The 24,973-nt window shown below is 48.8% G+C and overlaps 7 protein-coding genes across 7 annotated transcripts; 2 read left to right on the top strand and 5 right to left on the bottom strand.

The window, feature by feature from the left end:
• Positions 1-324: 324 nt before the first annotated feature.
• On the bottom strand, positions 325-1,645 carry BO88DRAFT_465960 (pepsin-like aspartic protease; the record flags this gene model as incomplete). Its single annotated transcript, XM_025711446.1, has 4 exons — positions 1,539-1,645; positions 1,367-1,488; positions 776-1,314; positions 325-707 (listed from the first exon to the last, which is right to left on the bottom strand). The coding sequence occupies exons 1-4, from the start codon at positions 1,629-1,631 to the stop codon at positions 325-327; spliced, it is 1,137 nt and encodes a 378-aa protein (XP_025561217.1). The 5' UTR covers positions 1,632-1,645.
• Positions 1,646-2,426: 781 nt separating this feature from the next.
• On the bottom strand, positions 2,427-3,415 carry BO88DRAFT_455441 (RTA1 domain-containing protein; the record flags this gene model as incomplete). Its single annotated transcript, XM_025710867.1, has 3 exons — positions 2,427-2,887; positions 2,972-3,190; positions 3,247-3,415. The coding sequence occupies 3 exons, from the start codon at positions 3,413-3,415 to the stop codon at positions 2,427-2,429; spliced, it is 849 nt and encodes a 282-aa protein (XP_025561216.1).
• An 899-nt stretch (positions 3,416-4,314) lies between these two features.
• On the bottom strand, positions 4,315-6,114 carry BO88DRAFT_369046 (putative MFS transporter; the record flags this gene model as incomplete). Its single annotated transcript, XM_025704130.1, has 1 exon — positions 4,315-6,114. One exon carries the CDS (start codon positions 6,112-6,114, stop codon positions 4,408-4,410), a length of 1,707 nt encoding a protein of 568 aa, XP_025561215.1. The 3' UTR covers positions 4,315-4,407.
• Positions 6,115-6,993: 879 nt separating this feature from the next.
• Positions 6,994-8,809, bottom strand: BO88DRAFT_344444 (putative rhamnogalacturonase; the record flags this gene model as incomplete). Its single annotated transcript, XM_025703232.1, has 7 exons — positions 6,994-7,082; positions 7,137-7,442; positions 7,500-7,713; positions 7,772-7,871; positions 7,956-8,174; positions 8,224-8,302; positions 8,368-8,809. 7 exons carry the CDS (start codon positions 8,807-8,809, stop codon positions 6,994-6,996), a joined length of 1,449 nt encoding a protein of 482 aa, XP_025561214.1.
• Positions 8,810-9,548: 739 nt separating this feature from the next.
• BO88DRAFT_416905 (sulfatase family protein) lies at positions 9,549-11,024 on the top strand (the record flags this gene model as incomplete). Its single annotated transcript, XM_025708278.1, has 1 exon — positions 9,549-11,024. The coding sequence occupies one exon, from the start codon at positions 9,549-9,551 to the stop codon at positions 11,022-11,024; it is 1,476 nt and encodes a 491-aa protein (XP_025561213.1).
• Positions 11,025-12,152: 1,128 nt separating this feature from the next.
• BO88DRAFT_465956 (pisatin demethylase) lies at positions 12,153-13,795 on the bottom strand (the record flags this gene model as incomplete). Its single annotated transcript, XM_025711445.1, has 3 exons — positions 12,153-12,305; positions 12,366-13,460; positions 13,523-13,795. The coding sequence occupies 3 exons, from the start codon at positions 13,793-13,795 to the stop codon at positions 12,153-12,155; spliced, it is 1,521 nt and encodes a 506-aa protein (XP_025561212.1).
• Positions 13,796-16,461: 2,666 nt separating this feature from the next.
• On the top strand, positions 16,462-24,947 carry BO88DRAFT_465950 (type I polyketide synthase; the record flags this gene model as incomplete). Its single annotated transcript, XM_025711444.1, has 15 exons — positions 16,462-16,985; positions 17,060-17,573; positions 17,634-17,757; positions 17,832-17,944; positions 18,000-18,435; positions 18,497-18,946; positions 19,006-21,137; positions 21,204-21,300; positions 21,355-21,380; positions 21,443-22,306; positions 22,392-22,679; positions 22,741-22,815; positions 22,884-23,224; positions 23,283-23,763; positions 23,824-24,947. 15 exons carry the CDS (start codon positions 16,462-16,464, stop codon positions 24,709-24,711), a joined length of 7,353 nt encoding a protein of 2,450 aa, XP_025561211.1. The 3' UTR covers positions 24,712-24,947.
• Positions 24,948-24,973: the final 26 nt, after the last annotated feature.

Genomic DNA, 24,973 nt, shown 5'->3' with positions numbered 1-24,973 from the left:
ACCTTTGACGCCCTTCCAATAGACACTGTGCACAGGGACGAAATCTCTAACAATATCAAGGCCACCAGCGCCGCTGGAATTATTACCCGTCTGCTGCTGCTTCACTGGTCCAGTGTGAAATGGTCCCCCCCAATTCCCTGATCCTAAAAACCAATCGGTATGCACCTTAGGCCGGCTATTGTAAGAGAAAGGCGCGAAGAATTCCATGATATTCGGGTTACTACAAATTTAACGTAATAAAAAACCCCTCCGTATGAATCAAATATTCACACCCGCGCTGTAATTGGTGGCAAATGTTAGATCGCTGAGACGGTAGAGCTTAGTTTAAGCCCTCGGCAGGTATTCCTTCTTCAAAGGAGCCAACCCAACACGGATATCATATGTCTCCGGGTCAAAAGATCCAAAGTCGAAAACAGCATAGAAGTTGCTCAACCAATGCTGGCCAATGATAGTATTGTAGCTGTCCCATGGATTGAAAGGAGGGAAGCAATGCTCGTCGTCCTGATACCCTGGTACAGCCAGCTGATCACCGGTCAAGTTGAAGGTAACGCCCTCGCCGTAGAAGCCCATTGTAAAGGAGATTGACCATGTATTGTTGAAATCGGAGCACAGAGGTCGGTATCCGGATGAGATATCGGCGTAAGAAAACGGGGTTATGGCATACATGGCCTCAATTTGGTCATTGGGAATGCTTATCGCGGAAGCGCCTACGCCATTATATGGGTTAGACCGAGTCTTTCAGAAGGAATAATAGTGTCGTAGGGGGGGTTCATACCAGTGTCGAAAATAACCTGGCCGTACCAGTTTAGAACTTCGCTGGACATGTTCTGGCCATTGGAGGTGTTGTGTCCCTGAATGCCAAGGAGATTTGTTTTGTAGATTTCGAAGGGGGACAGCATAGTCATCCATTGCAGATCGCCATCCGCATAGATATCCTCATGGCTACCACCGAAAGTAAACACGCCATTATTCTCCGGATCAGGATTCGATGTGGTCGACACCCCGGAACCTGCGTATAGGGCAAATCGAGGTTCGTCCAAGAGCCCGTCCTGCATCATTTGTTCGAAGGCGGATGTGGTATTCTTGAAAGCAATGGTGGAGGATGCCAAGCCGAGGAATCCATCAGCTGCCAATGCCGCCCAGGTACTGTCGGTGATGATCGCAAAGCTTTGGCGATAGGAGACGTCAGTGTTTGGGATAGTGAGAATATCCGTGGCAGTAAAGCCGCTGACGGTGCCACCGCTATAATCAATGCTGTCTTCGACACCCAAGTTGACGCCGGTAGAAGTGAGATTATAGCTGTGTCGAGAGTAGCTGGTAGACGTCAGTAATATAGTCGTGAAATAAGAGGGAGTGATGAACTAACCCGCTCACATTCACACAATCATCTGTACAATTGCTATCGAGCACCCAGAGCGTTGATGATCCAGTGTCGTACATCAGATCAAACGGGCCTCCCGGGGTTCCGAGGTCAACCTCGATGGTCCTCTTATTCCACAACTTAGCAAACAAATTTTAGGGAGCTAGAATTCACATACATAACCATTTCGGACCTTAATAGCGAGGTCCAATACATTCCCCAGAGCGACCGTCGCCAATGCCGGAATGAGTAGCAGGGTCTTAGACGCCATACTGAATAATCAATTCGCGCACGTTGAAGGAGGAAACTAATGGCGTGAATGACTCTATTTAACCACACCAACCAATGCCTCCCTGAATATCGAACTGCCAAGCCTTCAAGAATAATCCGAGACAAGTGACATGCGGTGGAAACTAGCGGGCCGAAACAACTGATGCTGTTGGACGAATGAGATACCCTGTGAGACACCCAGTTTCATCCTAGTCTAGTTTTGTCTAGACCATCAACATATCCGATGACCATCTATGTATAGACTGCGACCCAAGACATGACATGCTAAAAATACTCGCAACTAACGGTCGGACATATTTCCACTACTCAAAGCATCCGGTCTGACATTGGGATGAACTTGTAAAAAAAAAAAAGGCGAATTTTGAAGATACTGCGGAAATATAGATCTAGAATGTTCTGATTCCTGATGTCTTGTTGGAGTATCCGCCCCTACGGACCAAAATCGAGATATCTTGATTAACAATAAAATTCTATAAGAGTATAATGAATAACAGCCTGAATAGTACAGAACTCCTTTGTAAAAATGTCATGATTCTATCGTTTCTAATTGCACTAACCCGGCCTCTTGAGGCAAAGTCACGTGACGGGAATGTAGCTATAAGCCCCACAATTTGGCAAGGCTTGTTCATCCGCCTGAAATTGAAGGTGTTATTAAGATGTAGATAAGAAGTAGTAAAGAGTCGGGACTGGAAAGAAGACAACGAACATAATATATATAGCGCGAACAGGGGCAGATTTTATGGCGACCGATCGTAGTATCAAGGCCACAGCTATCTCACACATTATTGTACCCTTGGTAGGGCTTTGGGGTCTGCTCTTCTGGGAAAGACGCCATGTCATAGTCATTGGGGTGTTGGAGTAGCTGGCCGATTTCTTGCGGATGGACAACGTTGAATATGACCATGGTGATAAACATCAACAGTGCATCGAAAATATAAAGAAAGGCTTCATGGTGCAAGAGAAACCCATTATTTCCTTGAATGTACTCAATGAGTCGAAACATGGAACGGACCATGATAAAGAAGCTCGTCGCGTAGAGTACCTTCATGTGTTTCTTCCAAGGAATATGCGGAGAGCAAGATCGAGGGAACGGATACTTCTTGACCTTCAGGTAGAAGTGGGTCGCGGTGATCATGAAAAATGCAAAGAAGAATATCTGGATCACAAGGCCTACGACGATGATGTGCTCGCCAGTCTTCATGGCGGACAGACTGCCACTGGACTGGATTCCGCCGCCTGAATTGAGTCAGAGAGAAGTTAAGCACTGAAGGAGTTGACTAGAAAACACGTACCTGCTCCCTGCAGTAAGAACGAAAGCACATCGCCCGTGACAAATCTTCGTCAACCACTTCTTTTTCAGCAGTGCATGGGTTTCAGCCTGTAACACGAGGATAATCCGACCGAGTAGCATGTATATAGAGGCTGCAAGGAGGGCAGGGGCGAGTAAGAGGAACAGCGTCTGCACAATGTAAGGTCCGAGCGTCCAGTTTGGGCTCTGCTTGCTGGACATGGCACGTCCGATATATCCGATGATCTCAACTAGTAAAGTCAGCATGTTTCTGGGCTATTAACAGTGGGGAGTATCATACATATACCGCCTATGACAAATGGAATGAAGAACCATGTGCGAGATTTGACCATTTGGAAGACATGATACCCTGTTGTGCCAATGAAGAGAAGGATGAAAAGAACGGCGCCACCCATGCTGGGGTTATAGCGGTAGAATGCGAATTCATAACTTTCGGGATCTCTGGAGCCCAGCATTTTGTGGTCAATGAAAAGTAATAACAACGAAGTAAAGATATATAAGATCGGAAAAGAGTGTGAGAAAAAATAATAAACAGTAGTGAGAGAAGGAGGGCCTGGAAAATCTCTCGAAGGCCAGACGGGGAAAGTTCTTATGGAGCTGGGTACTTATACTATCAGTCCATAGTGCCTTGGGACTTCGAACAACAGACTAACAGAAAATGGACCCGCACAGGTGAGGTTGAGGAAACCGTTTTGCAACGAAAACCTCGTTGTGTATAGTATGATAATATGGGGCTACGGAGAACACTTCATTTGTACTAAGGCCTTAGCATTGTTCGCCCAGGGAACGGGGTGGTTTATTCGGGTCCAGAAGTCGGTCGGATCAAGAAGCTTGAAACAGGCGCTACTGTCTACAAAGTAGCTGCTATTGGATGTAAGCATCCTATCCTGAACATTTGGTGACCTTTTCGCCGATGATCCCAGATCTATAGTGGGGGTCCACTCGTATATTCGTTTAAGCCGGAGGACCCCTGTTTCTATTTTGGTTCGTTTTCGTGTTCGTTTCCGCCCAACTTTTAAAAAACCAACTATCTACCGCGGACCAGAAGCCGCGAAAAACTGCATAAAACCAGGAAGAAAATCTTTCTGTCGGAGAAAATCTTAAATTTCATTCATTTCCTTGCAGAACAATATATGCTCCTTGATTTTATGTATGACATCTGCTGTTTCGAATTTATTGCTACCCTACAAGTATTCCACTGTGTGATAACCGAAGGCACGAACGACACACTCTAATGGTCGCTCTGATAACCATATACTTTTGAGGAGTTCACTATTTTCACGACAATGTATGGATGATTATTTTTATGGCCAGTTTTTAAATTCATTGCTTGTCCTGTCGACAAACAGTCACCCTTCACCAATGCGGTCCGCTACTAACCACTAAATCTTTTGACAAGAACGTCTCCTACCAACCCGCGAATTACCCCAGCAGCATAATAACTCTTTCAACTATCGAAATAAAAGTCAAGTCGCTTATTCCCCTCATCCGTGGTTGTCTCCAAGTAAGTCGCCTTCTCCTGGGCCGTCATCTTGTCCCATTGAGCCTTCTTCCACCGGTTCCGAGAGACATAATAAAACTTGGCCAGCGCATACATGACAATAGTGGCAACATTGATCGCAATCAGCTGTCTATTTCCACGGCGATACAGAGGCTTATCATCCGATCGGTAAATGTTGGAAGAGGCAATTCCAGACAGTTGAATCATGATATTAAAGACCGCTGCACCGACTGCTCTGGTTCTGACACTGTTACTCAACCGTGAACACCAACTCACCTGGGCAGCTTGTGGATTCGGCCAACCCAGTAAAATGAACGAGACGGCATAGAGCCCCCAATTGGAAAGGCTTCCAGCAGATGTATAGAGGACAATGAGGAGTGGAAGCGACCACAGCTGGGTCAGGAGGCAAACAATTGAGATTTGGCCCCAGAACTCAGATAAGAGCGCGACGAGTACAAGGTTGATAGCGGCAAAGACAGTCACCGGAATGGACAAGAGGGTCGTCTGGAATGTGGAAAAGCCGATCGCCGTTAGCGACAAGGTCAGATAAGACTTCGGAGGTGACGTCGGGATCTCGAACATGATTCCGATGATGTATATCGGCCAGAGGTCATAGTCTTTGAGACTCTTCCACAACATCCCCAGGGACAATGCTTGGCGATTGTGCATGTCGCCCTTCGATGGATCATCACGCAGCACTCTATTAACGATGATGGTCTCTTCTCTTTCCGAGAAGATCCCTTTCGGGTTCCACCACGTTCTGGTCTGAGTGGGTCCAGGGACCAGAAACAAGAAGCTTAAACAGCCGATCACGAAACTGATCAGCGCTTCGATTAGGAAAAGCCATCTCCATCCTTCCCGCCCGTCAACTCCGCGCATATGCAAGACACCGTACGCAATGAAAGATGCGATGACACCCGATATCGAATCAGTGAACCAAAACAGTGCCAGGCGGAACGGCATCTCCGCCTTGGTATAGAAATAGGACAAATACAAGATGGAATCGGGGATAAAGCCGCCCATGAACAGCCCTATGAAGAATCGACACGCGAAGAATCCCGCTCGGTTGTGCATGAAAAATTGTCCTCCGGATGCGAAGCTCCACAAGATGATTTGAACGGGAATCCACCGATCAGGACCGATTGCTTTTCCGAGCATCTGCGAAGGGATTTCTGCAATTAGGAAACCCACGCGGTACATGTTCTGCGCATTGTTGTAGTCGTTCGTAGTCAGGTTCAGATCGCCGAGAAGGTTGTCGGAGTTGGCGTTGCTCAGGTTGCCTCGATCGAGGTTCAACCCGAAGAACATAACCAGGATCCAGAGAAGAATTGACCAGTCTGTCTTACGTCGGACTTTGTTCTCCTCCCGATAGGTCCATCGTGCGCTGGGGTCGAAGCGATGAAGATTCTCATACTTTGGATGGGGTTGGTAAAATGGTGCAAGGGATGGATCGTCGAATACACTTCTAGTGGTGGCGATGGCGTCGGGGTCGTGTTTCTTGGTCCGACGGAAGAGAGAAGTAAGGACTGCATCGGAGCCAGGGGAATCATCCGGCTCGGCAAGGTTCACATAGGTTCCATCTTTGAGGTCTTGGCTTCTGTCCACTTGATCGCGATCCAGAGAAGACGCAGCTTTGGAGGAATTTCGCTCCATAGTCAGAGCGAGCCGTATGCCAGACAAGAACAAGATGGTATAACAGTTAATCCAGGACCGACCGAGATAGTATGGCTTGTTGGAGATGAACGCACGTTGGTTATCTTGAAGTTATATACATGTGATGGGTACATAGGGCAGTAGCCCCTCGAGGCTCGAGTACGGAGGTGCGTGATCGACAATGGCGATGAGGTGATGGGCATTTGCCTTATCAAAGTACCACCAGACATACTATACTATCACTGCTAAGCAAAAATATACTAATGAGATAGTAGTAGAATTATATTATATTAATTGGACGACGACAGCAACTAGCTGCCTTACAATTTGCTTAAGTCTAAGTTGGCGCAAACCGACCATGTGTTGCTGCTGCTGACCATCGTCGTCATGTAAGCGCGGATGACACAAGCTAGGGCTACTCCAATCATAGCCCACGCAGGACCCTGAACGCTGTCGGTGCCCCTCCTTGCTTAATTTACCGACAGTCGAGGCCCTGTTCAAATTTATTTATCAGGATTGGTGGGAAATTGCTAGTGCTGGTAGACCGTACTTCGACTGAGCCAGCTTTGGAATTGGCGTAGTTTGGTATCTCCGTTCACTTGCCAGCGGTGTGTTATTCTACGCAATACTGGGCTGCGCTGATAGGAACATGTGAAAGGATGCTATACGTGTTCGTAAAAGTGGAACTATGGTCGGGAGACCAGCCTTTCATTATCGGGATATGTCAAGGAGCTCTATACTAGTAGCGGGCGAGAATAATTGCTCTTTCTGCCTTACAAAAAAAGCCCAGAAGAAGCTTGTATCAAGCCAAGTCTGTCTATACATTCTCTACTACCATACCCGACATACGTTATACGAACAGTCGTGCTGATGATCTAACTAAAAGCTTCCCCAGTAATGAAGATTGTAGTCGATTCCACCAGGACGCCAAAGGGGTGCGGGAGTATAGACCGGGATGGGTGACGCCGCTATTGACTAGTTAGCTTTCTGTTCAGTGGCACGAACACTACCATTTGACTTACTTCCGTATCCAGTGCTCGGTAAGGCCCATGTTGGGGTTGATGGAGCTTGCCAATTGGTCGGAGAAGCCGTGATAGTATAGGTGCTGGTATATGTATACGGCGACTCTCCAGACTGCAGAGTTTCAATTCCGTCATTTTCTCCATAACTGTCATCTCCAGTGCCAAAGATATTGCTGATCTTATTCACGACTGTCGTACCAGTCTCAGTCCATACAGAGAATTCCTCCACGGTGACGTTTGTTGCAAAGGTCAAGTCACTGGCAAACAGATACAATGGCGGGCGGAGTGCTCCATCGGCAACCGATCCTATGTTTGTGCGTGAGTATGAGGGCTGACTTGACCGACAAAAAGGGGCCGTAATACCTGAGAAGTTCTTGAATACAAGGTTGCTCAATGTCACGGAGCCGGTATCAGGTTCCCATGTGTTTTGCCAGTATTGGTTGATGTCCAATCCGTACAGGCTGTTCAGGGACCGGAAGTTTTCAAACGTGACATCTCTAACGTATCCAGATCCTCCAGGATACGTCTTGATGAAGGCGATGTTGTTACCCTGGATAATGCTGATATTGCGAGCTTCCTGTTTCATATCAGTATCTGCCAAGACCTATGACGAATCAATAACTGATGAGACCCACAATGTTGGATATTTCCGCAGATACGTTGAGACTGCCGATTGAAACGCCAGAGCCTGCTTGGTTGCAAACCAGGTTCTCGACCAAAGCATGATGGGATGGACTTTTCACAGAGACACATTCGTCACGGTTTGTGACCTGTCGTTGGTCTGGTTGTTAGCCCCTGTTATATCGTGAAAATAAGGACCTTTTACTTGCCTCGTTATCGTGGATGTAATAGTTGGTGCCGATGGCATCTATGCCATCATAGCTTCCTAGGTTAGCACCGCGGATAGTAAGGTGGTATGCCTCCAGGTTCACAGCGAAGTCAAACACGATGTGGAACTTGGGACTATCCACAAGGATCAAATCATGCACGGAGGCATTCGTAGGCGAAATAAGCCTCACAAGTCGAGGGCGGTCGGTACTTTGAAGCCCATCAGCTGTGTTTAAGAGCACGATTTCAGATAACTCACTTCTCCAAGTTTCGATAGATATATCCTTGGCCCTGAAATGCGCCCAGCCCGTTGGACGAATAAAACTCGAAATCGACAGCTGTACATATTGAAAGCGAATAAGCCTGAGTAATGTCTTACCAAGAAACAGAGGGTAAATCGTACCGTTCACAATGACGAGCACATCTAGTAAGAATTTTCCGTCACCCTCGCCGTTGATGGTAGAGTTTATTATTTGCTCTCCCGCAAACCCTTGGAGTATCAACTCACGGTCGACTGTCCAGTTTCCACCATATGCCGCGGTGATCAGACCGTCAAGCTGGAATGCCCAATTGGTTCCATTACTCAGAACAACGCTTCGCTTGATCAAATAGTCGCCTTCGGGGATAACAAGACGACTTTTGGGGTTGTTCAGCACACATTCGGTGAAAGTGGCCTCGATGGATGCTGCAACATCGGTCTGATTATCGGCAACACCACCATAATCTAGGATGTTGCACTCAATATTCTTGTCTTCAAGATTAGTTGTTGGACCGACCGGGCCAATCAGCTGGCCAACTGTGAGGCCAGCGAGCAGGGAGACGGGAATTAATGAGGTTAAACGCATTGAGAACTTTGTAATGTCCACGTGGTTTTCTATCTTGCGTGGGAAGAAATATATTGTAGATGGGAGAAGTATTCCTGAAAAGAGGCCGCGAAATTCAGCTACATTATTTATATCTTCTTGGTTATTGCTACGCATAGCATCATCATGCATGTCCAAGTACTACGTGATAGCTCCTTTCTGCCATAAACTAAGCTACCATAGCACAGAGAATATCAGAAGTGGACCCTCTCAGGCACATGCCTCCAACTTCAGCTCTTCTTCAGGAATTCCTAATTTAAGGGCGCATTGCAACATGAAAGCAATATATTGACGGTGTAGAGTATATGGCGTGATTAATTTATATCGATATGTCGACTTACGAGATCATGATAGAAGAAGTGTGGTTTTGATAAGGACGTTATGGTGTTTATGTGTCCGGGAAGCACATCATCTGCTGACGGAATTGCGTTGATGCAGCGGGTTAAACCGAACCTCTAATTACCCGAAGTTCAAGCAAGGGAACTCTTCCTATAGGTGGAATTGCAGTAGTTACCTTAGGTGCTAACTCCTTGAGCTTATGAGGTATTTCCCTATCCGCCCATGCGAGGGTAGGTGATCCTAAGCGGGGTTCAACAGGGGTCTTGGACAGCTTCCCACAGCACCCCGTCTTCCTTTGGAACTTTGCATTTCTTACCTTCTTTGTCCACGAGCTACAAAGGTCTTTGGCGCAGCCTTACTTTATTTTGCTTCTTTCACAACAATGGCGAGTAAGAAGAATGTTCTTCTGTTGATCGCAGATGATCTGGGGAAACAACTCAGCTGCTACGGGGACAACACATCCCAAACGCCAAACCTCGATCGCCTCGCAGAGCAAGGAACCAGGTTTGACTACGCATTCGCAAGTACGGCGTCCTGCAGCGGGAGTCGCTCTGTCATTTACACCGGTCTTCACACCCACCAGAATGGACAATATGGGCTTGCGAGCCACCGTCATCATTTCGTGACGTTTGACCACGTGAAGAGTTTACCTCATCTATTGAATGAAGCGGGTTACTGGACGGGGATTCTGGGCAAGGTTCATGTAGGGCCATCTGCTGTTTATCCCTGGCAACTGCGCAAGGAGAGCGACACTCGCGATGTTGCTGTTATTGCCGACCAGGCCAGATCGTTTCTCGAGGAAGCAAAATCCAGCAACAGACCGTTTGCACTGACTATCGGGTATCACGATCCTCATCGCGACCGAACTCGAGGTGGCTTTGGAAACACGGATGACTATGATCCTCGAATCACTAAGCTTCATCTCGAACCAGAAAATGTTCCGATTCCCTTATTCGTCAATGATACCCCCGGTACTCGCTCTGAACTGGTCGAATACTACAAATCAATTCATCGTCTTGATCAAGGTGTCGGGTTTGTGCTGGATGCTCTAAAGGAGACTGGCCTAGAAGACTCGACCCTCGTCATCTTCCTCAGCGATAATGGCCCGCCTTTCATCAACTCCAAAACAACACTCTATGATGCGGGTGTCCGGCTTCCTCTGATCATTAGACAACCAAACACCCCTCCTGCCGTTAGCCCAAACACGATCTCCTATGTTGACATTCTTCCTACTATTCTTGACTTTGTGGGTCATCCTGAGGTCACCGATCCGGAGAAAAAGCGATTGGGCCGATCCCTTCTACCGCTTGTTGGAACTTCCAACGGCTTGCCAGGTTTCAACCAGACATTTGGCTCGCACACCTTCCATGAAGTGACAAATTACTGGCCCACACGTTTCATTCGCGATCGTCGGTACAAATACCACCGCAATCTGGCCTGGCGTTTGGATTTCCCTTTCGCAGCTGACCTGTATGGATCCCTCTCTTGGGAGGATATCCGTAATTCAAGCGAAACGGACATCATGGTCGGCGGACGGAAACTAAGAGACTACTTTTTCCGCCCCCCAGAGGAGCTTTACGATTTGGAGGCGGACCCAAGAGAGGTTCACAATCTTGCGAAGGATCCAGCTTACACAGCCGTTCTTGACGATCTCAGGTCGCGATTGGAAACGTGGCAACGCCAAACAGAAGACCCATGGCTGTACAAGGATGGTGTCTCTGTCTGGTTTGTTCGTTACCATTTACCAGCTGGTTTGAGAATCCCCGACCGCTTGGACTTTGACCCAGAGAATCCGGGCAATAAGAGCGGTCCGGTAGTTCCACATAGTATCTCATGGGGGAGCGAAGCTACGAGATAGGATTATCTCAGTTTTTTCGATGTCAGCTCTACTCCTAGCGTCACTCGTAAGGTCGATGGAACTCTATATTTCTGCGATTATTCTTCAATCTCAAACGAGACACATTCCTCGGTATATACCAGCCGTAGTAGGTCAGATAAATGTGCCATTATACACTCATGGTTCGAAGTAAATCCTATATACCTGGATTCAGGTATATCCTGAGATGGCCTCGGGGTTTTCGAGAAAGTACTTAGTGTTTCAGGACGGGAAGAACTATATATAGTGGAGAGATATACTCCATACGTACAATGGCCCTGCAAGTTGTTTTGATTAGTACAGAAGGGATCAGAAAGTCAATACAAACCAGCAAAAGGCGGCGTGCCCTATAAAACATAGCAAAGCCGTTATCACGTGTACCAGATCAAAACCTCATCTCATTTGGACTTGCCGGTTGAACGTGCTTGGAACCCACGACAGATTACCTCTGTGCGGTTCGTCGACAGCGGAAACCCGATCAAACCCCCATTTCAGCGTGGTCTAAGTGGCAGATATTTCAGGATGGGAGAGGGATAAAATCGCACCTACGAGAACACACATTATGAAGATACGGAGAGGAGCAGACCCACGTACAGCCCCCGAAGCCTTCGACTGGGTAGGGAACAGGAGAGAGCAAGTTCTGTTGAGGGACTTCGATACGAGAGTTCTGATTGGTTAGCCGGGGATGGCTTTATGTTAGAATGACGGTATTTGAATACGCCACATTTTATAAGCATACCACAGCCTGATGGCTTGCCGTGACCGCAGGCCCACAGAAAGAGGGCCCTGGCTGCCCTAGATTTGGGTACTCCATTCTTTCTAATTCACAAAAGCTCCACCCCAAGTACATGGCTTCCAGCACTCTTTGGCAGGAATTTTTTCTTCAATCACTTTCCATTGTCGAGATTCCTTATTCAACTTAATCTGTATCTTGGCTTTATAAGTAAGCATTAGACTAGAGACATCTTCGTCGGAGATTGATAGGTGAAATTCACGTATAGTTGGATAGTGAACATTGGCAAGGATATGTACTGGGGTGTCCTTGGGAACCTGCAACGGACATCGCGCAACAAAGGCAAAGAAGTACAAGCCAACGTGACGCAATCATAGCTAGGCTCTCAGGGCTGACGGGCTTCCGACCGTCGAGACATCCTCTCCAGCCTTCTCTATTCGCTGGAGAGCAACGTAATATGGCCGATTCGTGTAATTGATAAAGGTGTTCTTATTCCAAGAAAGCTGGGCATCGGGGTCAGCATCGGATATCTACAAGAAGCGACTGTTAGTCAACGTAAATCTCCATAAACATGAGCACTCCACACAAACCTCAAATCGTAGCATTAGTGCGGCCAACAGTTTCTTCATTTCTGCAATGCCGATATGCTGGCCGATGCAGTTTCGCTTCCCATTTCCAAACCAGAGGCCACAGCGTTCCATCTGTATTCGCTGCTCATGAGTTGCTTCAATCCAGCGCTCTGGCCGGAAGGTATCTGCATCATGGCCGTAGACACTCTGATCAGTGTGGATTACCCTGAGCAGGCACCCAACCTCTGTTCCGCCGGGAATGAAATATCCCGACAATTCCATACCCTGACTTGGAACAATACGTTCTAAGTTCAATGCTATTGAAGGAAGACACCGGAGGCCTTCCTTTGTGACAGCGTCAAGGTACGCCAATTTGGAGAGTTCCCTCAAGGTGGGCATGTACGACAACTCACCAGCGCGATGTGCATGGTGAAGTTCTTGTTTCAGACGGTTTAGGGCGTTCCTGTGCTTCAGTAAGTGGTATATTGTCGTGATGAGAGTCGAATTCACCGTTTCCGGGCCAGCTATCACAATACTCGTTATCATGCTCAGGAGGCGCTCCCATGCCATTAAATCTGGTCGCTCCTTTTGGGCTGTGATGAACGTGTCCAACATGTCATGCTTTTTCACCGTAGGTAGACTGCGTTGTTCGTTCTGTCGTGCCCTCAGTAAGTCCAAGGCCATGGACACCAGTCGCCAGCTTGGACCAAAAAGCCAGCTAAGCGCCTGTGCCGTATATGGGACAACGGTAGTGAGAGGAAGAAAGCCGGTGGCGAGCCTGGTAAGAAATCGCAGAACGGGCTGTACGCCGTCTACCATCTCATCGGCATGTTTCATGTAGTGTGGCGGAGTTGAAAAGGCCATTAGAGAAGTGATGTCATGGGAAAAGTACTCTATCCACTTGGTCAGGTCAAATTGGTCAAGCTCTTCAAGCTGCCGCATCAGCTCTAAGGTGCACTCGTCAAGTTGAGGCTCGTATCTCGAGACGGCGCTGATACTGAATGAGTTTACGACTGCTCTCTTCAAAGCAGTGTGCTCGTCCTCATCTAAGATTGACTCTATTCCAGTTACGTCTTTGCCCCGATACCAGCTGCTGAAAACCTTGTATATGGATCCCTAGGGAAGTATTAACCACGGCTCTATTTTGCCGGTTTGTACATTCGACGACTGGGAAATACCTTGCGAAGAACTGGATTAGTTCCGTACACCTTTGGCACGTTGGTCGCATCTGCCACGCTCAGGCTATTCGGGCCAATCCTGATGATGGGGCCATGTGTTTTGTGCCACTTTGTAACAACCTCTTGAAAGTCTCCTTTCCAGTATCGGTATACTCGCCACCACCCTGTGAAAGCGGCGATGAATGGCCCAGGAAATGCGGACAATCTCAGATAGACATGAACACTGCGGGTAATGATAACGGCGCAAGCCGATACAATGATTGCGAGAAACATGACTTTCGCCGGGAGGGCCAGGGTACAGATATAGATGTGTACACTGTGGGAGTTTGCTGCAGCGGGTGCAAGTTCACAAATTAAGAGTGTCTATATCTGGACTGACAAAATATAACGGGGTCAGTTAGACATGTAGTACTTTCAAAAACAACCCGGAGATTACCTACGCTCCGTCTCATCTTCCTCCCCCAGGCACAGTACAGCTGACGAAATTCGAATTTGGAACCACATCACAAACGTAAACGCAGATACCGCGGTGTGACAAATATAACGCAGTTTCGGGCCAGCGGAGATGATCTGATCTGTTACACCACACCTGCAATGGCAGTCGGACGATCACACTACCTGATAATGTGACTTGCCTGTAGGTGTAAGCTAATACAGCTGGGCGCCAGCCAGCCACAACACAACAGTAGGGATGTTGTAATTTGAATTCCTGAAAGCTATTACAGTGATATTACAATCGCACTCCGAAAGCATTATTACAGATACACCACATCACATGGTAATACTGGATACCAGTAATACGCTTCCAATAGCTGAAACCAATCATAGACATAGCTTAATATTACTACCTCTGGCCACTATTACCAAGAAATAGTATCTGAGGCCACCTGGCGTTTGGTGGAGGAGAAATAGTCGCTAAGATCTTCTATATTGCTTTTTTCCTGACCGCTGACACAGTAAGTGACAGCTCAATTTATACAGTAGATAAGTGTAATAAAACATTGTTCGGGCTTAGTGGTATTTACATGACGTCAAAACAAAATGGATACACATAACGGTGGCTACAGATAGATCTCGGGGAATTGTAAAAAAGTTGACGAAAGGGAATTGAGTTATTAATTCTTATAGAAACTAGTGCCTTGGATTGCTTGCAAACACTAAAATCCGTTACATGAAAGCTTGTCCAGTAACAGTCAAAATACATCTCTCCATCCCTACTCACAGGATATACAAAGTGCAGTACACATGGCTGGGAGCCGTGCATAAATCAGGCTAACCAGGTGCAGTGCATAGAATGCCTATTGTACTACCCCAGAACCTAAATATGCCCTTCACGACATCACCACCAACGTAAAGCATTGGTGCGCGTGATCATACAATCTTGAGCGGCTTCCACTGAGACCCGATGTCAGATACCGAGCCATCCGCGATGTATGTTATTACGAGGCTTCATCAGGCAAGTTTATCGAACATCACGGCCAAGACCTGCAACATCCTGCCAAAGGTACACCGCTAGTATGTATGGGGGGTGGTGAAATGTCCGATCTTGCAAAGGCCGCTGCGACCACCGGACTTGAATTTATTATGGATCCCCTCGATTATTGGGGTATCCCCGTACTCCATCCGTGAGATCTATCTGTAGCCAGAGTTTTGAGTATCCACTTTCTATTGAAGTCATACATTGATTATTAAGGCCGCCCAGGTGCCTTCTGATATATACAATGGTAAGTGAACTTTTATATAGTATACAAAGAGTCAGAGGGGGGGAAAAGGGCGATAAAGGAAGATCCCAATGACTTTTCCCTCCACCAGTGGGCCCCAGAGGTTGGTCAAAGGTTGACCAGGAGCAGTAATATAGATGCAGCATCAAACACATGAGAATAAAACTGGCATGAAAAATATGTTTCAGTCGGGCTAGCTCTTTGCGGTTTGCTATGTGGCTGACTGCGCGGTGTCAGATACAGCCACGTGACACGTGCATCGGGTCGGAGTCTCAGAACTCTTCACCTTCACCGAATGCTGGATACGGACGAGGACAACAGCTACTCGTCCTATTGACCTTCATATGCTCCGGTGAGCAAGTGCAGAACGGATGCACATCGCACAACGCATCTCATACAGGACAGAGTAAACTTTCCAATAATACCCACCCGCCTGATACCACCTACGCTGTCGAGTGGTAGTGAGCCACTAAATGACGAGCCAATTGGTACTAGAATATTGCCTAGACATACAAGAAGCGCCAGAAGTAAGGACTGCAGTGGGGAGGTATACATATCAAGCCTACGAACAAGGATATTGATTCATACGTACTAGGAGGCTTTCCCTGTTCCGAATGACATATGTCACTAGGAATCATATGCAACTTACTTCGGACTATCCATACGACTCGGAGTTGCATCAGTCCGAAGTGATATCTGCTGCAGGGAATTGCTCTGATACTATAATGTGGACACGAGAGCTGCCAATGCAGACTTGTCACGTAGTGGCTTGCTGAGTTTGTAGAAAAGCAATGATGTTCAGTTGAATATGTCGGTATACTTAGCACGATCTGCGAATATTACTTTTTTTTCGATGTCATTGCTGTATCTGTATCTGGACGCATCTGATTCTGTGTATAATCCCCAACTACTTCTCGGGCAAGAGCGGATTTGACGGGTATGCATTAGGCTGCGAAATTAATCGGCCCCTGTGGGTGATGGTTGAAATCGGACGGCCTTGAGCTGGTACAGTAAGACCCGTAGAAAGAGTTCCTTGTGTGGTAGACTAAGCATTGGTGGGGGGTGGTTTTCCTTGACTGAGATATAAAGAGATGACTGCCCTGTCATTTGGAAAGAAGAGAAACAAATACGATTCCATTCAACCACTGAAACCAAGATCTTGAATCATCTATTTTGTGAAAACACTTGTTGCCCTTTTCCGATTTACCTCCGACCAAGATGGGCAGCATTGGAACTTCTGAGACGGCCACTTCCTGCCCACTAGCCATCGTAGGGATTGGGTTGAGGCTCCCCGGTGGAGTGACGAACGACTCTGAATTTTGGGACCTGCTTGTGAACAAGCGGTGCGCTCGTAGGGAACTCCCCGCGGACCGGTACAGCATCGATGGGTTCTACAGCGAGTCGGGCAAAAGCGGATCTGTGCGGTGCAAGTATGCTTATTGCCTGGATGAAGACATTGGCAAGTTTGATGCGGAGTTCTTCAACATCTCCCCAATCGAGCTGGCCAGAATGGACCCACAGCAACGTCTACTACTGAAGGTGGTCTGGGAATGCATGGAGAGCGGAGGTCAGGTCGACTGGCAGGGCAAGGACATTGCGTGCTTTGTCGGAGTCTTTGGAGAAGACTGGTTGGATATGACCCGCAAGGACTATCAGAATTTGGGCCAGGGCCGGGTTGGTGGCACAGGTGATTTTGCCATTGCCAATCGCGTTTCTTACCACTACGACCTCACAGGGCCCAGGTACGTTCTACATATGGCTATTGTGTCGTGCCCCGTTGATGAGACCATGTTGCTGACATGAATTATTGCAACAGCTGCACAGTTCGAACAGCCTGCTCCTCATCTCTTGTCGGGCTTGATATGGCTCAACGTGCCATTGCAACAGGGGAATGCTCATCTGCCATCGTGGCAGGAACCAGCCTCCTCCTCACACCAACTTATACAATTGCCATGACTGAAGAAGGAGCACTCTCTCCAGATGGAAGGTGTAAAACGTTTGACGCCTCTGCAAATGGATACGCTCGCGGTGAGGCAATTAACGCTATCTATGTAAAGAAGCTTGAGGATGCAATTCGCGACAATGATCCCATTCGCGGTGTTATTCGGGGAACGGGGACAAACAGTGATGGGAAAACTCCAGGATTATCCACTCCCAGCGCCGAGGCCCAAGCAGCGCTCATCCGGAAAACCTATGAGCAAGCTGGAATTTCAAACCTTGCTCAGACGGGCTATATCGAGGCTCACGGAACGGGAACCGCTCTCGGAGATCGAATCGAGGCTGGGGCGATTGCCAACGTTTTTGGTGAAAAGGGGATCATTATGGGCGCGGTACTATCCATCCTTTTCTCAACAGTCTTAAGACTTGTCACTGACCGCGTTTGCTTGTAGGTGAAACCCAATCTCGGCCATTCTGAGGGTGCCTCCGGACTTACCGGCCTGATCAAAGCTGCGCTGGCTCTCGAGCACAGACAGATCCCGCCAAACATTCACTTCTCCACACCCAATCCAGGCAGTACGAGAAAACCCTCCAATAGCTCTATTTCATTTCAATCCCCGATACTGACAAGTATCCCTGTGATAATCTAGTTCCCTTTGAGGAAGCTCAACTCAGAGTGCCCACTGAAATTACTCCCTGGCCAGCAGACCGCATGGAAAGGGTCAGTGTCAACTCATTCGGTATTGGCGGCGTCAACGCGCATGTAAGACACCCGAAGGTCAGCTTAGACACTTCTGTGCATTTTCTAATCCCAGTAGGCCATCGTCGAATCCGCTCCATTCTATGTCCGGGGCGTAAAGAAGAACAAAGACAGCAAAGGGCGCCCATATGTCCATGTTGTGTCTGCTGACAGCATGGAATCCCTTACCGCCCGAATTAACGCCACAAAGGAGTATCTGGCTACCAGCCAAGCCCCCACAATCGACACCGCATACACACTGTGTCAGCGTCGAGACCACATGATATGTCGAGGCTTCGTGACAAGTGACGACAACGGTCAGCCTGCGCTATCGGATGCGCGCAGATCCCCTGCGAAGCCCCCAAGCCTGGTATTTGTCTTCAATGGGCAGGGCGCGCAATGGGCAGGTATGGCAGCCGAGCTTCTGCAGGCTTTACCCTCCTTCCGAAACAGCATAGGAAGAATGGATATGGCCTTGAGGACACTGGAGGATCCCCCATCATGGACAATCTCAGGTATAACCAATGAACCCTAGCCACCCTGGTGCAAGGGCCTATGCTAACTGACAACAATCAGAGACTCTGGCTGATGCAGCAGTCGGATCCTGGACCGGCAAAGCAGAGTTCGTACAGCCTCTGTGCACAGCCCTCCAAATTGGCCTCGTGGACCTATTCGCCGAGTGGAACATTCGGCCAACTACAGTAGTGGGCCATTCCAGTGGAGAAATAGCTGCAGCCTACGCGATGGGGAGCTTGACTGCAGAAGAAGCGATCGTGGTTGCTTTCTACCGCGGGAAGTTGGCCAGCTCACTCCCGGTTGAAGGGGCCATGGCTGCCGTTGGCTTAAGCGCCCAGGAAGTTGAAGAGTTTCTGGTGGAGGGTGCAGTAGTTGCCTGTGAGAATAGTCCTCAGAGTGTGACTATCTCTGGCGATGTGGACAAGGTCGAAGCTGTCGCCGCGAGAATCAGACTTGCGCGGCCGGAAACCTTCTACAGACGCCTTCAAGTTAATATTGCATACCATTCCCGTGAGTTTCATGCCTGTTGTATACACATCTGGGTGCTTACTGACGCTTGCGGCAAATAGATCACATGAGAGCCATTGGGGAGGAATACAGGGCCATCCTCGAAAGATACGTTGGAACTCATCCTCCCCTTCCATATTCAACAGTGAGCACAGATTTCGAGTCGGGTCCGCCTCAACTAGACGCTGCGTACTGGCAGAAGAACCTGGAGTCTCCCGTGCGCTTCTGTTCCGCGGTTGAGTCCTTACTCAGGGACGAAGAAAGTGCGGTCTTCCTCGAGATCGGGCCGCACTCAACACTGGCCGGTCCCCTCCGGCAGATCTTTTCATCTAGTCGATCGCCCGCGAATCTCGTTCACGTTTCCTCACTGGTCAGAGGAAAGGATTTGGTAGGCAGTTTGATGGCCACGGCGGGCCATGTCTATACGCTTGGTTTGGACGTCAACCTCGGTCGTGTCAACGGAACTCGGGACGAGACAGTTCTTACAGACTTGCCACTTTACCCTTGGCAGGAACGCACCTCATACTGGGAAGAAAGTAGGGTCACGAAGCGGTGGAGGCTCCGAAAATTCCCGAATCATGAGCTTTTGGGGTCGCCAATGCTAGAGGCCAGCGATTTGGAGCCTGCGTGGAGAAATATTCTGCGACTGGAGGATGTGCCATGGCTGGAAGATCACAAGGTCGGCGGTGACATTGTGTTTCCAGGTGCTGGATATGTCGCTATAGTAGGAGAAGCCATGAGAAGGATAACTGGCATCCCCCAGTATACTGTTCATCGGCTGCATATGAACAATGCTTTGCTTCTTCAAGCAGGGACTCCGGTGGAGCTTATAACCAATCTCAGGCCGGCAAAGATCACCAGCGTGTCGGACTCGGCGGCTTTTGAGTTCACAATTTCTTCCTTCGTCAACGATCACTGGACGAAGCATGCTACTGGCCTGGTAAGGGGGGGACAGTGGACACCAAGAGATGATTGTCGTCTTGGAGATTCCTTGCCTCGCAGAATCAACTCGCTCGTCTGGTACCGCGCTCTTTCCACCCTTGGCTTGACGTACGGGCCAACCTTCCAGGGTCTGGAGGATATTACGGTGGATCCGACAGGTGGCAATGCAATCGCTACAGTGAATGATAAGTTCTCGGATAGTGAGTCTTATTATCACATTCATCCCACCATCATCGACCAGTGTCTGCAGCTGATGATCCTGGCAAAATGCGGCGGTAAACCACGCAAGATCGAGCGTCCAGTGGTACCAAAGACAATCACGGAGCTTCAAGTCGCACCTGCAAGCGAAGCTCTCCGTATCCAGGTATCTGTTGGTGCAGCAGAGGGCGATGCACTTGATGGGCGCATAGTGGCCTTTTCGAATGGGGAGCCTGTTCTCCAGATGCAGGGCTGTACATTCAGTAGCCTTGATATGGCAGAAAGGGTTGACGACCTGGCGGCAGTGGAGATGAAGTGGGCTCCCCATATCGATCTCGTGCCATATCAGGACCTTTTCCAGGTGAAGTCTAGCAAGAGCAATGCGGTTTTGCTGGAACAACTCACCGTTCTTTGTGTCCTTGAGACTCACGAGCGTCTTCGATCCACCGATATTCAGATCGATCATTTTGCCAAATATAAAAGCTGGCTTGAAACGGAGACAACCCGCATTACCAATGGCGAGTACAACCATATCATTCCCGAGGCTCGTGATTGGGCAGCATTGGACCCGCAACAACGCCTTACACTCATCAAAGCAAGATCAGTGAGTGCAGTGGATAATGAGCAATCAGCGCCTCTGAGGATGGCCGTGGAATCCATATTCGAGAACATTACGGGTCTGGCGACGGGCGAGGTTGAGCCACTAGAGCTCCTGACGAAAGATAATGTTCTGTCAAACTTATACGCCTCCAAGAAGCAGATAGACTCTTTCTTCGCCACGATGGGTCACACCAGGCCTACTATTAAAATCCTCGAGATCGGCGCAGGGACTGGCAGCACAACAGCCAGAGCTCTCAAGTCGCTTGTTACTAATGCCGGCATGCGCATGTACTCGGAGTACACCTTTACCGACATCTCCCCAGGTTTTTTTGCCACAGCAAAGGAGCAATTTCAGAGCTACGAACAGGTGAATTACCGTGTTCTAGATATTACCAAGGACCCCGAAGAGCAAGGTTTCGCATCTCACAGTTTTGACCTGATTATCGCCGACAATGTAAGATTCATTTCTTCCACCCTATCACCCTTTCAATCTTGTGTGTACTGATTTATGATAATGCAGGTCTTACATGCAACGCCTTCGCTACATACCACTCTATGCAATGTTCGAAAGCTGCTTGCACCCGGCGGTAAGCTCTATCTGCAAGAGCTTTGCACAGGTGAGCTTCAATAATTGAAATGTTCTTTCTGAAGTGCCGCTCACAAAATGCCAGAGATGCTTTTTATGTCCTTCATTATGGTAAGTTGAGAAGAAACGGTTTCAATAACTTTCATTTGCTCTGTACTAATAGCATGTAAAAGGGTACACTTCCAGGGTGGTGGTTGGGCAGCGAGGACGGACGCAGCACCAAGCCCTATGTTCCCGTCCAGAGATGGGACGAGGAACTCCGGAAGGCCGGATTCAATGGAGTTGACTCCGCCGTCTACGATGATGAAGAGCCCTACCAGGTTGATGCTTACATTATTTCCTCTCCAGCGGCGGACGAAGGCGTCCCCGCCCGCTCACCGATTACCCTCCTGTATCACTCCAAGATTACCGACGCAGCAAAGAATATCGAGCGCAGCTTCATCCAGATGGGCTACGATATTTCCTGGCAAAGGCTGGGGCAGGATATGCCGACAGGGCAACTTGTCGTTTCCTTGTTGGACCTAGAAAGCCCCTTCTTCCACGAAATCAATGGCCAGGATTGGGATGCTTTCGTTGCCTATACTACCTCGACCGAGTTCGGAGGAATGGTCTGGCTAACGAAGAACTGCCAAATACACTGTACCGATCCACGCTATGCACTAGTTTTGGGAGTGGCGCGGAATCTTCGGTTCGAAATATCGGTTGATTTTGTGACAGTGGAAGTCGACCATCTTGCTTCCCAAGAAGCCACGGACGGATTACTGAAAACTGTTGCAAACTTTATCGCGCAGAAGCAGCGAGAAGGAGCGGAAATTGACCCCGAGTATGCGATCGTTAACGGTACAGCGCATGTTCCCAGATATTTCCCATATTCGCCAAGTGAGCACACAGAGGAACCGGAAGAGGGCACTGGAAGAAAGTTATTCATTGAGAAGAATGGGTCGCTCGACTCGTTGGCTTGGGTACAGACGCATACAAGAGAATTGGGCGACAACGAGGTTGAGATTCGCTTGGAGGCTATTGGGCTCAACTTCAAGGTGGGTAGAAACACCACTGGAGTGCATTGTCGACCACGCGAATTCGCGGAAACTTGAAGATGCTGACTATTCTATCTGCCTCTAGGATGTTCTCATTGCCATGGGCGTAATTCCTGGATCGAAGACCGCACTGGGACTCGAAGGGTCAGGAACGGTTGTCAGGACCGGGTCTGGTGTTACCCGAGTTCAACCAGGCGATCGAGTAATGACCGGGGCTTCAAGAGGATGCTTCTCAACCAGTGTGATTACGGCAGAGAATCTCTGTGTTCGTATTCCCGATAGCCTGAGTTTCGAGGACGCTGCCACTATCCCGAGTGTATTTTTAACCGCGATCCATTCTCTGATGGAGCTTGCCAAGTTGCAACCAGGAGACGTAAGTTTTTCTACTAGTAGTGGTCTATCTTCGGTCCCATCATGCTGACAATTTCCCTCAGTCTGTTCTCATTCAGTCGGCTTGCGGAGGCGTTGGTCAGGCCGCTATTCAGCTCAGTAAAATGATCGGGGCCGAGGTTAGTCATATAAGATACTGGGGTATTAGCTCCATATTAATGGATCTTTTGAAACTCATTATATATAGGTTTATGCCACTGTTGGGAGCGAAGAAAAAGTTCAATTCCTCATGGAGAATTTCGGAATCCCCCGATCCCGGATCTACAATTCACGAGATGCCAGCTTCGCAGATCAGGTCCTTCGAGACACCGAGGGGAGAGGAGTAGACGTGGTACTGAACTCCCTGTCTGGAGAGCTGCTTCACGCGTCTTGGCGGTGCGTTGCCAGCTTCGGAACAATGATAGAGCTTGGCAAGCGCGATTTCCTCGACTACGGAATGCTCAGTATGAACGAGTTCGCAGACAACCGGAATTTCTCCGGTGTTGACCTATCTGTGTTGATCGATCGAAAGCCGCAGGTGATCCAACGGTAAGTGGGCGTTTGGCGAAAGTGGCAGGCCCATGTACTAATCATTAAATAACACCAGGTACTTGGAGCAATGCGCAGACCTTATCATACAAGGCCATGTCAAGCCGGTCTACCCTACCCATGTTTTCCACGCAGCAGAGGTGACAAAGGCATTCAGATACATGCAAGGTGGACAGCACATTGGGAAGATTGTGGTGAAAATGCCGGAGGAGCCGAAGGAGCTACGCACAAACGTCGGTCTAGAAAGCTCACCACTCTTTTCCAGCGAGAAGGCATACCTCCTTGTCGGTGGCCTTGGTGGACTGGGTCGATCTGTCTCGGCCTGGATGATTGAGAATGGGGCCCGGTATCTGGTTTATCTCTCCCCCACTGCGCACACCAAACCCAGGACGGAAGAGGTATTTCGCGAACTTCAAGCCTTGGGTGGCAATACAACGCTGGTTACAGGAACTGTCACAAACATCGAGGACATCAGGCGGGCAGTGGAACTTAGCCCTCGACCTATCGCAGGTGTGCTACACATGCCAATGTTGTTAAGGGTAAGGCATCCTGCAAACAAATATCGATGAAGTTAGTCATTGACCAATGAATCCTTGCAGGATCGATCTGTAGTGCAGATGACAATAGACGACTGGGAGGGAGCAACCGCGCCCAAAGTGCAGGGAGCGTGGAATCTTCACCAGGTCTTTGACCACAACGTGGACCTGGACTTCTTCCTCATCTTCAGTTCCATTGTGGGCCATCAGGGGAACTGGGGGCAGACCAACTACGCTGCTGGAGGCACCTTCCAGAATGCCCTGACCCATTATCGCCGAGCTTTGGGGCTGCCGGCCAATGTCATCGATGTCGGCGTCATGGGTGAAGTGGGCTACGTCAGCGAGCACGCCGCAACCTTCCAGAAGCTGAAGGGCGTGAACCTTCTACTCTCTGAGAGCGAGGTCCTGCAATCCATCCGGGTGGTTCTCAGTCAGCACCGTGCCGCAAAGGCCGCAGGAGCTGAGAGCTCAGGTGGCATCGCCGACCTCCTTGTCGGCTACATATCCCAAACAAGGGGACTCAATGGCCTTGCCAAGGATGACATCCGAGTGAGCGTGCACCGCAACCTGAACACTTCTCGTAGGAGCGCTTTGGTCTCGGGCGATAGTCCCTTGAAACAATTCCTCAACACGGTGGCTGCCAACCCTGAGGTCTTGCGCGAGGACTCAAGCCTCGAGATTGTTACCAACGAGATTGTGAATATGCTGTGCTCCATCATGTCATTGCGCAAGGAAAGTATAGATATTACCTCCTCGTTAACTGCCCTGGGCCTTGATTCCCTGGTCAGTGTCGAAATTCGCAGATGGTGGCGGCAGAACCTTGGGCTTGAAATCAGCGTGCTGCAAATCTCCTCGCTGGGTTCCGTACAGCAGCTAGGAGTGCTAGCCATCGATGCACTTCAAGAGAAGTACCTAGGAGGTGAGGGACAGCACCCTTCTGCTGAGAAGTAAAGTTTGTCCGCCGAACATGCATCCCTCCACGCCTGATTCAGGAATAATGAACCAGACGACATCCTACTAGGCGTTTACGGCATGGATGGCAGACATGTGTGAGGAGATCACTCCGCAGCAATTGGACCTTGAAGAAGTGGTCAGTATAGAATGAACATACAGAAACTCGGGAATTGAAAACAAATAGAAAAAGATATAATCAAAGAACAACCATTCTCTTTGAAAGCAGGTAGACCACAACCAAGATTTGGTTTTTTATTAA

Source organism: Aspergillus vadensis (assembly GCF_003184925.1).
Source record: "Aspergillus vadensis CBS 113365 unplaced genomic scaffold BO88scaffold_17, whole genome shotgun sequence".
Lineage (NCBI taxonomy): Eukaryota > Fungi > Ascomycota > Eurotiomycetes > Eurotiales > Aspergillaceae > Aspergillus > Aspergillus vadensis.
The sequence above is the reverse complement of the archived record's forward strand: the minus strand, read 5'-3'. Positions and strand labels throughout refer to the sequence as shown.